This window comes from Phaseolus vulgaris, chromosome 7 (genome assembly GCF_051622355.1).
Source record: "Phaseolus vulgaris cultivar YP4 chromosome 7, ASM5162235v1, whole genome shotgun sequence".
Lineage (NCBI taxonomy): Eukaryota > Viridiplantae > Streptophyta > Magnoliopsida > Fabales > Fabaceae > Phaseolus > Phaseolus vulgaris.
This window is the reverse complement of record NC_143504.1, coordinates 30,487,352-30,499,996: the sequence shown is the minus strand read 5'-3', so window position 1 is coordinate 30,499,996 and position 12,645 is coordinate 30,487,352. Positions and strand designations below refer to the sequence as shown.

Here is a 12,645-nt window from a genome sequence, read left to right as displayed (position 1 = left end):
TTGTTTGATTTTTTATGCGGTTGTAAAGGTATTATATTCCATTGTAGTTATATATTTTTCTACAGTTCCTTAAGTTGGAGAGTGTTGCTTAAAAAGACTTTTATTGAAATCAATTTTTCAACTTAAAATTTATTATCTATTTAGAAACAGTTTTTTAAAATAAAAAAATTACTTTGTTTAGAACAAGGAATGACAAGAAAGGATAATAAATACTAATCAAATTCTACAAAAAAGTTAGAAATTTTTAGAATTTATTGTATTAAGGTAAAATTAAATATAAATTATTGAACAATAGCATGGTAGGCTAAACATAGCAATTTTTAATATATATATGAGTTGGTTCATTAAAAATAGTTATCACATATCACAAAATACAGAAGATTGTAAGTTATGAGTGGTGATTGAAGAGAAAAAGAGTAAACATGTCTTATTAAAGATTACACATTGATTATTAAAGAAAAGGGAGGAGGAGAGTAGTACATAAATAATTCTCTTTTACTCGTACTATATCTTCTATACCAATCATCATGGCTAATGCAAACACGTTGAAATATGCATGCAACGTCGGCAATGCTCAGTGGTGTCCAATTCCACCACCGCCTCCGCCAAATCCACCTCCCCCTCCAAATCCTCCGCCAAATCCACCACCACCACCTCCACCTCCCCCGCCACCGCCACCGCCACCACCACCGAATCCTCCACCACCGCCAAATCCTCCACCTTTGCCTATTCCTCCTCCAATGCCACCACCTTTTCCAAATCCCCCACCAAACCCTCCGCCTTTGCCAATTCCACCTCCGATACCGCCACCTTTTCCAAAGCCACCACCACCACCTAAACCACCACCTTTGCCAATTCCACCTCCAACACCGCCACCTTTTCCAAAGCCGCCACCACCACCTAAACCACCCCCTTTGCCAATTCCACCTCCAACACCGCCACCTTTTCCAAAGCCTCCACCACCACCTAAACTACCCCCTTTGCCAATTCCACCTCCAACACCGCCACCTTTTCCAAAGCCTCCACCACCACCGAAACCACCACCTTTGCCAATTCCACCTCCAACACCGCCACCTTTTCCAAAGCCACCACCACCACCTAAACCACCACCTTTGCCAATTCCACCTCCAACACCGCCACCTTTTCCAAAGCCACCACCACCACCTAAACCTCCACCTTTGCCAATGCCACCTCCAACACCGCCACCTTTGCCAATTCCACCTCCAACACCGCCACCTTTTCCAAAGCCACCACCACCACCTAAACCTCCACCTTTGCCAATGCCACCTCCAACACCGCCACCTTTTCCAAAGCCACCACCACCACCTAAACCTCCACCTTTGCCAATGCCACCTCCAACACCGCCACCTTTGCCAATTCCACCTCCAACACCGCCACCTTTTCCAAAGCCACCACCACCACCTAAACCACCACCTTTGCCAATTCCACCTCCTACACCGCCACCTTTTCCAAAGCCACCACCACCACCTTTGCCAATTCCACCTCCAACACCGCCACCTTTTCCAAAGCCACCACCACCACCTAAACCTCCACCTTTGCCAATGCCACCTCCAACACCGCCACCTTTTCCAAAGCCACCTCCACCGCCTAAACCTCCACCTTTGCCAATTCCACCTCCAACACCACCACCAGCACCTCCTCCAATCCCATGTCCTCCCCCAGCCCCACCTCCAGCCCCACCACCTCCACCAAACCCTCCTCCAGAACCACCGCCAAACCCTCCACCGGCGCCTCCTCCTCCACCAAACCCTCCTCCCAACCCTCCACCGCCTCCTGCACCTCCACCGAACCCACCTCCCTTCCCAAAACCTATATTCTTTTCTTCATCATTTTTCACGGTTGCTACATCCCTTGCAACCACATTGGCCACAAAAGCATGAGCACATAGCAATAACAACAAACCTAATCTTTTGTTCCTTAGCAACATTTTTAATTGCTATCTACTCACTCACGTTGGTGAAGTTTGAAGAAGTGTGAAGAGGTTTTTATAACCCAGAGGATCCATATCACAATCACGAGCTGGACCCTCTCTGTGACTTTAATTGGTTTCAACTACTAACTGTTTGCGACATTTAATGCACACCGTTTTCACAATTATTGATCGCGTGTTTGGCGAACCTTCATTTCACACTGAACAAGTAAATAGCAACCCTTCAAAAATTTGTACCACTCACTGACACAATGAAACTAGATCACAGATGGCCATAGCTAATTTGTTACCATTACTTATCATGTCCGCTATACTCTTTCTCCCATTGACTATGCTTGGCATTGCCTATATGCCATTCTTGTGCTTCATTCAATGGGCAAATTCTAGTTCTATTTCTGCAACTTGTCTTTATGTCGGTGTATGAAATTTGTTCTCTTTTCTCATTCATCATGTGTGCCTTAATTGTTATACACAATAAGCACAAGTGTACTTGATAGGTTATAGGTTATGATGTCAGCATTTTAATGAAAAGACGTTGCATGGATGTTTATGATCTAATCTCTATAAATTATATTAGATTTTGGAAAAGATATTTATACGTTTTTCTGCATAATCCGATATAGTATAGCAGTTTTTTTTATCAGCAGTGATATAGTATAGCAGTTAGTTAGCTTGTGAAATGAGAGTCCCAAATTAGATAAATTTAATTCAGCACTATTAAAATTAGTGGGTTAGTTGGGCTTTATTATGCTTCGGAAGCGTTTGCCGACCAGTGGAAGTGAATTGCAAAGTACGTATAGTCTGAAATTAAAACTAATTAAAAATCTGAGTTGACTCGGGTTAGGCAAAGTACGTATAGTAAAGATCATGGGCCCAACCCCAGTCCTCACACACAGAAAATGGAAGTTTTATAGAAAGATTCATCAAAGTTTTGGATGAAAGATGTGATTTGGTGAACCAGTGCATGTGCTTGGCAGATGCAAATTTAATGCCCGGTGGAATTTTGTTTTGATCTCCAAATCTGTGTGCCTGGCATCCATTTATATATCTCACCAAATTAAACTATCAAATATTAGAAAGCAGCTTTTAAATTATTATTTCTATTGCAGGAGTGTCACATAGTTGTAGAAGCTTAAACGCTTTCTTTTGGTGTCTTTGGACTATTGGATAAAAGTAGTTGGGATAGGTTCGTTTTATTTATTTATTATTCGCTGATAAAAAAAATATTAGAAAAACAATCACATTATTGCTTTACTTTATGTTCACTTTCATTTCTCTCAAATTCTATTTTATTTTGGCGTAGTGAACATGGTAATGGAAGAAGCACTGCATCTTTAATTATATTTCTTTTTTATTTAAAGAGTCATTATATATTGACACTGTATATTGATACGGTTTACACAGTAATACACATTTGAAAAATTCAAAATATGGTAGTAGCGCGAATGAGCAGTGAGATGCAGACTTCAAATTAGGGTAAAAAATATATATTATACCGGTTCTTAGTAACAACCTGTAATATATATATTTTTTTACTCAAAATAGCTTATATTACATCGGTTAAGTCATCTAACCAGTGTAATATATAACAAATATTTTAAAAAAATGATTTCTTTTTCATGAAGAGTGAGTTGTCATAAACGTTACAAAAGTGACCACTTACAGGCACACGAATAACTAGTTTTGCGTATGCCAGTACATGTGGAGGAACCTGTGGTTGGGTAAGTAGTTCTGATAGAGTGGGTGTCCAGTTCTGTCATGGGTGTAATATATGACCTATATTAAAAAACTTTTTGAATTTTTTTCATGAAGAGTGGGCGGTCATAAACGTCACAGAAGTTACCATTTACTGGCACACGGGTAACCAGTTTTGCGTGTACTAGTACATGTGGAGGAACCTGTGGCTGGGTTTAGGTAGGGTGGGTATCCAATTCTGTCATGGGTGTAATATATGGCCCATATTACACCGGTTAAGCCATCTAACTAGTGTAATATATGACCAATATTTAAAAACTTTTTGATTTTTTTTTCATGAAGAGTGGGTGGTCATAAACGTCACAAAAGTGATACTTACAGGCACACTAGTAACCAGTTTTTCGTGTGCCAGTACATGTGGAGGAACCTCTGGTTGGGTAACTATTTCTGGTAGAGTGGGTGTTCATTTTTGCCATCGGTAACCACGTGGTTAGCCCAAAGGGTTGTAATGACGAAATTGAAAGTGATTGAGAAGTGTGAGTTTTTAATGTTGTGGGAGTGATGAAGAGGTAATTCCTGGCTCATTTGAGATAGTTGATGTTGTGAAGATTTGGTGACCATAAATATAACACAGGTGACCACTTACACACACACGAATAACCACTTTGGCTGTGACAATAGGCCTGCAGGAAGTTGTGTCATATATTAACATCGGTTGGCTCGAGTAACCGATGTAATATAGGGTTAGTTTTAATTGATGAGTGAAGCCAATGACGTTGAAAACATGAACAACAAACAAAGAAGTAGTGGTGGCCGCACAAGAAAAACGTTTATGGTTTGTGTTTCGCTTGTTCTACTACTTGGTTCGTGCTTCCCGATGCTTCTTTCTCCCTCTCTCTAACGAGGCCACTGCTTCTTTCTCCCTTTCGTTCGACCTTCTCTTTCGTTCGAAACCCTCCCGCTTTCGCACCCTCTCTAATGCTAAACCCTTACACTCTTACAAAACTGCCTTCAGTGCCACATCACTTCCATCAAAATTACAAAAATCTACTGTCACACCTCCCTCAATGCCACGTCTGCAACATCAAGTCCGTGTTAGTGGACAAAGGGTCTTAACAAAACTTTTAGGTTTTTTTAAAGTAAGAGTTTATATTCATCACTTTCAATTTTCCTTTTACATACTTGCTCTAATTAAATAATTTAATTACATGAAATAAAACTATAAAAAAACTCATATTTTTCTTTTTTCAATTTAAACTTTTAAGAAATAAATTATAATGATACAAATCATAAAATGAAGTATTACATAATAATTGTATAAATATTAAAGTAATTAAATAAATCAATAACATATGTAATTGGAATTTATAACTACAATATCTATTATTTTTAAATATTGAAAGAAAAGATACTTTCAAAATTTGAGTAAACCATATTAAACGAGTTGAGAAAAAAATTTAAAAAATTATTATATAACGAAAAATATTTATTTAAATGAAACGAAACTAATATAAAAAAACATATGTTTTATGAATTATCTAATAAACTAACATTGTGTTTGATTGACTTAACTGTCGAAACCCATTCAATCGGTTAAATCGACATTTCAACCGGTTGATTTTTGAATTTCTTAACAGCTTTTCATAAAACTGTTAAATTTCTTTTCAGTTATTTACAAACTATTCTGGATCATGTTTAACTGAATAAAACGGCTAGTTTAATATGAAGTTGTGATTACCCTTCCTATTTGAAAAAGAGAGAAAAGAGATTCATAAAAGATTTTGAGTGAAAGTTTGGATTCAAGAAAGCAAGATTTCCTTGAGCTGTGCTTTGGTTAAAGAGTGGATTAGGAACAACTGTTATTTCTTGTAATCAGGTGTAATCTGTTCCAGACTCTTTTGTAATTGTTTTTGTTCCTGCCGGTTGATCGGGATCGTCTTTGCGCGTGGCTTGTCCTCACGAGCTAGGGCACCTTCGTTATGCTCCGTCCGTGATACCTGATGTTCCGGCCGGTTGACCTGGGACGTCTTTGTGCGTAACCTTGCCCGTCAGCTACAGACACCTTCCCTCTGGCTACCTGTGGATACCTGCAAAGAAGGACAAAAGGGCGCCCTAGCGGCCGTTTGCACTCCGACGCTCAAGTCAGCTAGCAAGAAACACCAAAAACTCTGCACCTCCGTATCGGAGCACCGTGAATGGCACTCTGAAGGTGGTAAACGAAACTGTGTATTGTGTATCTTTTCTCCTTCTGGAAAACAACCTTTCTCTAGTCCCTTGTGCATAGCCTCAAGACTCGAGCAAGCAACTAGAGTGCATTCTGCGGAAATTTGCCAAAAGTTTGAACCCCGTTTCCAACATCCCAGGTTCTATTTAAACGATTCTCGCATTTAAAGCGTCTTAAAGCGCATTTAAGGTTGTGAAACGTTCAGCGCCTTTAAGACGTTTAAACCGCTCGAAGCATTTAAAGTACCTTAAACGCTCGAAATGTAAACTTTAATTTAAATAGCTTTAATTACCTTACACCTGACAAATTGATGTTTCTGTTATGACTTGGCTGCTATTACACGTGGAGGGCCTCACAGCACCGCGACCCAACTTAGGGGTATTTCGTCGTGTGAGTCCTCCTTCCTTGGAGTGCATCTGGCGCAAGGGGTGACTTTTTGGGTGCCAGCTCATGCCCCCAAACATCTAGTCACTCGCTTTGAGAGCGTATCTACCTTCCTCTCGTACCCAGCACCTGGCTACCCTGGGCTCATGAGTCGTATCTATCCCAAGGGCCTCTCTGGGGTGACATGGGCACTTCGTGAGTCAAATTGCTCTCCACTGGCGCTAGTACTATGGCCTTGAAGCCACCTTTCTCTTCCTTTTATGGCTACCCCGGGTTATCGGGGTTTGAGGCCTTCCCATGGCGTCACTCCCTCCATGGTCTTTCCTATCCATGGGTATCGGGGAGCAACACTGTGGATGCCTTGCTCTGGTGACATTTTACCTTGGCGACGCCCTACCTTGGCGACGCCTTGACTTGGCGACGCCTTCTCTAGGCAACGTCTTATCTGGGCGACACTTCCTCTTGGCGACGCCTCGCCTTGGTGATGCTTGCACTTGGCGTCGCCTCACCTAGGCGACGCCTTATGTTGACTTTGACCTTGACGCTGACTTTGACCTTGACTTTGTCAACGCCCGGGTACGGGACGGTACACCTGAAAAGAAGTGACCAAAGGGGCGCCCTCGCGGCCGTTTGCACTCCGACGATCAAGTCAGCTAGCGAGAAACATCAAAGGTGACACACCCTCTGAAGGTGGTCGAAAGTAACTGTGTTGGAATACTAAAACTAGGTTGAACTAATTGCCTTGTGTTCACAGTGGGTACGCTGCAAAAGCAAATAGGATTTGTGTTTTGTGTAGGCTCCGAGAATTAGGTCAAAACTCGGTCCCCCTTCCAAACGTCCCAAGGTCCCCTTTTATACACCTTTCGCATTTAAAACGCGTTAAAGCGCATTGAAAGCGTATAAAAATATTCCTTGGAACGTTCGAATCTTAACTGAATTAGCGCGTACCTTGGCAAACTTTCATTGAAACATTTAATGAGCACGTGCTAATTGCCACATGTCCTTCTGACTTGATCGTTACTCTGTGCGGAGGGCCTCACAGCGCCGTAACCCAGCTTAGGGTTAATCCATTGTGTGAGTCCTCCTTCCTTGAAGTGCATCTGGCGCGTGAGGTGACTTTTTGGGCGCCGACTCATGCGCTTTAAGCTCGAGTCACTTGCCCTGGGGGTGTATCTACCTTTCTCTCGTACCACGCACGTGGTTCTCCCCTGGTCGTGGCCCTTTCATGGGTTGTATCTGTCCCAGGGTCTCCCAGCAGTGGCGTGGATACTTCACGAGTCAGGTTACCCCTTACTGGTACTAGAACTTATGGCCCTGAGGCCACCTTTCTCTTTTCTTTGTTATTGTTCTGAACTATCGAGGCCCGAAGCCTCCTTGCGATGTCTTAGCTTGGTGCTTTGTCTTGGCGACGCCTTAACCCGACGACGCCTTTACTTGGCGATGCTTTAACCTGGTGACGCCTTTCTTAGGCGACGCCTTAGCAAGGCGACGCTTCCTATTGGCGACGCATTAACCCGGCGATGCCTCAGGCGGTCAATCTGTTGACTTTCTTCCTTGGGTCCACGAGGGGCCCTTCCACCCGTTGACTTTGACCTTTGGTCAACGCTCGGGGACGGGACGGTACACAAGCCCCCCAGTCTTGAGTTGACACTTGTTTCACCGAAAAGACTAAGGCTTCGCCCTTTTGTTTTACGTGGCATTCTCCGTACTGCTGACATGACATTCTTCGTACCGCTGATGTGACGTACCTTCGAGTGCTCTGACGATGTGACACTCTCTGAGCGAGAAAGGTGACGCCTTGGGTGGCCCTCCAATCACTTGACACGTGGCTCAATCACACGGCCAGCGCTCGATGCCTCTTGCGCTTCAAGTTAGCGCTTAATCTCTTGACACGTGGCTTAATCGCACGGTGCCCATTTAGCGCCTCTTGCGTTTCAGTCGCAACGTTTAAGTCTTTGAAATCCCGCGCCTCATCTTACTGTTCTATTCACCCTTTCGCATCCCCTCTTACTGATCATCTTCTCTGTAACTTCTGCATCCTTTGCGCTCTTTCTCCCTACGAAAGCTCGCGTTTTCCCTACTTTCAGCCACAAAGGTATGGTTTTTTTTACTCGATGACTCCTTCCCTCTACTGTGTTGCCTTTGTAACTACCTGAGACTGTTTATGTTTTCTGTATTTCATTGTTTTGTTTGTTTTGTTTGCTTTTCTTCCTAATTTCTTCGTTCCTTTCCCTTTTCTGGACCTTTCTCGTGGGTGGGATTTCCTAGGGTTTCGTCTCATTGACTTCTTCAAAACCTCCTTCACTAAGCCTTTGCTTTTTTCCTTCTTCTTCAGCTTTTTCATCCATTTATGGCACATACAAAGGTAACGCCCAATCCTCCTCCAAGGGTCGATTATAAGGCCCTCTATTCATGGGCTTCTGATGAACTCCTGAACGAGTGAACTACTTTAACAACCATCAGAGACGTGGAGGACCACCGGGGTGATCCGCTCCTATACAACTTCAATGCCTTCTGCCGTACCCACGATGCTCACATCTCCATCCGTCAAGGCACCCCCGGGGAACCTGTTTGTGTGGACGATAGGTCCAGGAGGGGGAAGCCCTTCTTTTTTATGTACCAAATAGTCTTCAAGCGCGTTGGTGTGTGCCTTCCCTTTACGCCCTTTGAGAGGGAGTTACTTACTGAGATCAATACAACCCCCGCCCAGTTACACCCCAATAGCTGGGCATTCGTCCGGGCTTTCCAAATTCTATGTGGGCACCTGGGCATCCCACCCTCCGTAGACGTCTTTCTTTATTTCTTCGAAGTGAAGAAACAAGGGAAAAGCCTTTGGGTGAGCTTTTCCAGGGTCGCCGGCAGAATCCTCCTTTCCCTCTTTCAGAACTCATATAAAGGCTGGAAAGGCAAGTTCTTCAGGGTGTGTTGCGCCAAACACGATCCCACAACCTTGGATGGCTTTCCTTTGTATTGGGTGGAGAAACCCAAGCTGCTCAAACCCAAAGCGTTGGAAGAGCTATCCTCCGCTGATAGGGAGGTGTGTGAGGCCTTGGCTGGCCTGAAGATTGTCTTTGATACACTGAAACTCATAGCTTGCGAGTTTAACGTGCACACCCTCTCCTCATACTTTGGTAGGGAGACTCGCTCCTTGCTCCTCTTTGCTCTTTCCCCTTTTAACTGTGCTTTCGCCAGTCCATGCGTATGATGCTTGTCTTCTCAACATGCTTCCTTTATTGCTGAGTGTCCTCTTTATCTACTTTAATTTTCATTTATCTGCTTGTATTGTTGATCTGCAAATCTGTGCCAGTGGCGGAGTTAACACTCTGTAATTGATCTTAAGCTCAAGTCCTAACACCAAATTTCTGTGTTTAGCTGTGTGTCCAATGCTTCCTGCTTGACTTGGCATTGGCTCTAATCTCTGTTCTCTGATTTATCTGGTGGAGTGTCAGTGATGGATTCAGCAACAAGGACGGAGTTGGCCAGGTCCTTGAGAGCACGTCCTGCTGCAACGCCCACAAAGGCTAGTGTCTCCAATACTCCATCCTCCGAACCAAACCTTCTTTCTCCATCGACCTTTCAAACACCGACCTCTTCCGAAACCCCACTAGGTCCATCTTCACCACCACAAAGTCCCCATACGTTGCTAACACCAAACTTGCCTCCGCCCATCGCCGCAGTTCCCCTAGCCGTGGCTTTCATCCCCTGCACCAGCCCCCCGAGACAAAGGAAAAAGGGTGCTGAAGATACCGTCTGATGATGAAGACTCATCAGGCTAGTCTTCAAGAGGAGGAGGGCTGCTAGGGCCTTCACCCCACCAACCACTTACCCCCATGGTGGTGGGTCTTTTAGGGATAGTCCACCTTGTGCCACATCCCCACCGCCACCGCCAAAAGTCCAAGAAAGGGGCGTCGGAACTGAGTCGTCGCCGCCTCCACCACCAATTGAGGCACCTGCTGCTTCTGCATCCGCTCCCGCTGGCCTGGAAATCATCGCTATTCCCCCTCCAATTATTCAACTAATGAGGGGGTTCAATGGGGGGTTATCGTCGGGAGGCTCCCCCAGCGAAAGGAGAGAAGGCATGCCTTATTATTTGGAGGCCTTCTTGGCCATTGCCCTTGATTGGCATGCTCAGGCCAGGGCCAAAACTAAAGAGACAAGCGCTCTCCAAGCCCTTCAACAGGAAGTGGCTACACTGAAGGAGGAGAAGGAGAGCCTATCCCAAGGTTGGGCATGCCAAGAAGAAGTCTACAAGGCCTCTCTGAGAAGTGCTGGGGAACTTAACGCAGAAGCCTGCAAACGTCTACACGACGCAGGGCAAGCTGGCGCAGAGCTCCTTGCTAAGGTGGCATCCCTTAAATCCAAAATCGTTGCTCTTGAAGTGGCAATGCGGGCTTCTGAGGCCCAGCAGAAGAAAATGCTGGAGAAGGCCGAAGGGGAGCTAACTGCAAAAATGGAGGCGCTCAATCTTCTCCAATCTGAGCATGGTAAGTTCCAAGCTGAACTGGACAAGCTCCAAGTGGAGAAGGAAGTTCTCGAGAAGCAGTTACCTTCCGGAGACTCCACAATCGAAGAGTTGGAGTGGGCCAACAAGGAGCTTATTGAGGAGAAGAAGACTCGGGACTCCACCATAGAAAAACTGGAGGAAGCCAGAAAGAAACTCATTGATAATATGGCTGCCACCTTTGCAGAGGGATTTCAGGAGGCCCTAGCTCAAGCCGCCTGTGAAAACCCAGGAATTGATACCTCCAACTGCAACCCTTTTAACCATATTGTTGATGGGAAGGTCGTGCCTCTCGACCTCGGGGAGTGAACGGCCGTTTGACAGATTTCCATCTTTCTTCTTGAAAATTTGCATCTATTTACTTTTAATTCTGACACTTAACTATGTCTATTTACATGCCATTCGAAATTGATCTTTACAGACGCTTGTATACTTTTAACTTCTCTTGCTCTTTCATCTGTTCCTGCTTTCTTTACCATACCAAAGGCGTAGCTGGTACTCACTTTCAATGCACGCTTCATCGCCTTGTATTCTAACCCTGTAGGTAGCGTGTAATCTCTTCTCTTACCTTCCGCCTCTGAGTCGCGATGTATACCCTTCTCCTGATCCTTTCACTCAGAATTCTGCTTGGCCCTTCCATCTGCGAGGAATCCTTCTTATGAAGGCGTCGCCTGCCTCATCATTGCCCAAAGGCAAGGAGGGATTCGATCTCTACTAAGGCCTCAACATCGCTCAAAGGCGAGGGAGGACTATATTTGTTCTTTTCTGGAGCCTCAGCGTCGCTCGAGGGCGAGGAGAACTCATATCACTTGTGCCAGATTTTAGCTTACATTTATCGTCTGATACCGGGGCCATCTATTCATACCTGAGGAGGGGGCGTCCCGAAGGAATCCCTTAACCCCTGCTCAAGGACTATGCGCTCGGGTTTCTGACTTATACCGACATCTGGCACCGGGGCTAGTTGTTCATACTTGAGGAGGGGGCCTCCCGAAGGAATCCCTTAACCCCTGATCAAGGACTAGGCTCCCGGATTTCAAATTATACTGATATACGGCACCGGGGCTAGTTGTTCATACTTGAGGAGGGGGTGTCCCGAAGGAATCCCTTAGCCCCTGATCAAGGACTAGGCTCCCGGATTTTAACTTATACTGATATCTGGCTCCGGGGCTAGTTGTTCCTACTTGAGGAGGGGGCGTCCCGAAGGAATCTTGTTCCTGCCGGTTGACCTAGCGCAAGAGCGTTGCCTCGTCACGATCTTGCTCACCAGCTTCACGCCACGTGCCCTTCTCGTCCACACCACGAAAGCCTCTCTCAGAACCTGCAAAACACACGGTGGCGCCTCTGCGGTCGGTGGCGCTCTGACGCTCAAGTCAGTGACACGAACACCCAAAACTCAGAGAAAAATATACTCTGTAGAACCGTACTAAAGTCCACACAACCCTAGCAATGAGCCGTAACGAAAAACGTACCTCTGCAAATTCTGTTAAGTTTACCTTTATAGCTAGGTTTTTTCTCTTTCCAAGCCGTTATGCTTTTGGACGCGTGGCTCGCATCCAACCCTGCACGTGTCACCATCTGGGCTGGGATAGCAGGTAGCATCCAGCCCCACACGTGTCATCATCTGAGCTAGGGTAATTCGATCGCCATTTCCACACTGTATCCAACCCTACACGTGTCATCATCTTGACTGGGATAGCAGGTAGCATCCAGCCCTACACGTGTCGCCATCTGGGTTGGGGTAACTTGAACGTTATTTCTGTGTGGTAACCAGTCGCGCGGCTAAGTCTCTTATTCAAGGAGTAATCTAGCACGTAATATGCTCTGGAACACCCCCTGACAACGCGAGTGTCGGATGCAACAAAGTGCACCATCTCTGTGACATTGCTTGTC

The 12,645-nt window shown here is 45.1% G+C and overlaps 1 protein-coding gene across 2 annotated transcripts; it reads right to left on the bottom strand.

Annotated features, from left to right (window-relative positions):
• Nucleotides 1-401: 401 nt before the first annotated feature.
• LOC137826440 (uncharacterized) lies at nt 402-1,992 on the bottom strand. 2 transcript variants are annotated; one of them, XM_068632418.2, is made up of 2 exons: nt 1,207-1,992; nt 402-1,164 (listed from the first exon to the last, which is right to left on the bottom strand). In XM_068632418.2, the coding sequence occupies exons 1-2, from the start codon at nt 1,946-1,948 to the stop codon at nt 575-577; spliced, it is 1,332 nt and encodes a 443-aa protein (XP_068488519.1). In that variant the 5' UTR covers nt 1,949-1,992; the 3' UTR covers nt 402-574. The 2 variants fall into 2 exon arrangements, with proteins under 2 accessions (XP_068488519.1, XP_068488501.1); XM_068632400.2 differs by having other exon boundaries at nt 402-1,992.
• Nucleotides 1,993-12,645: the final 10,653 nt, after the last annotated feature.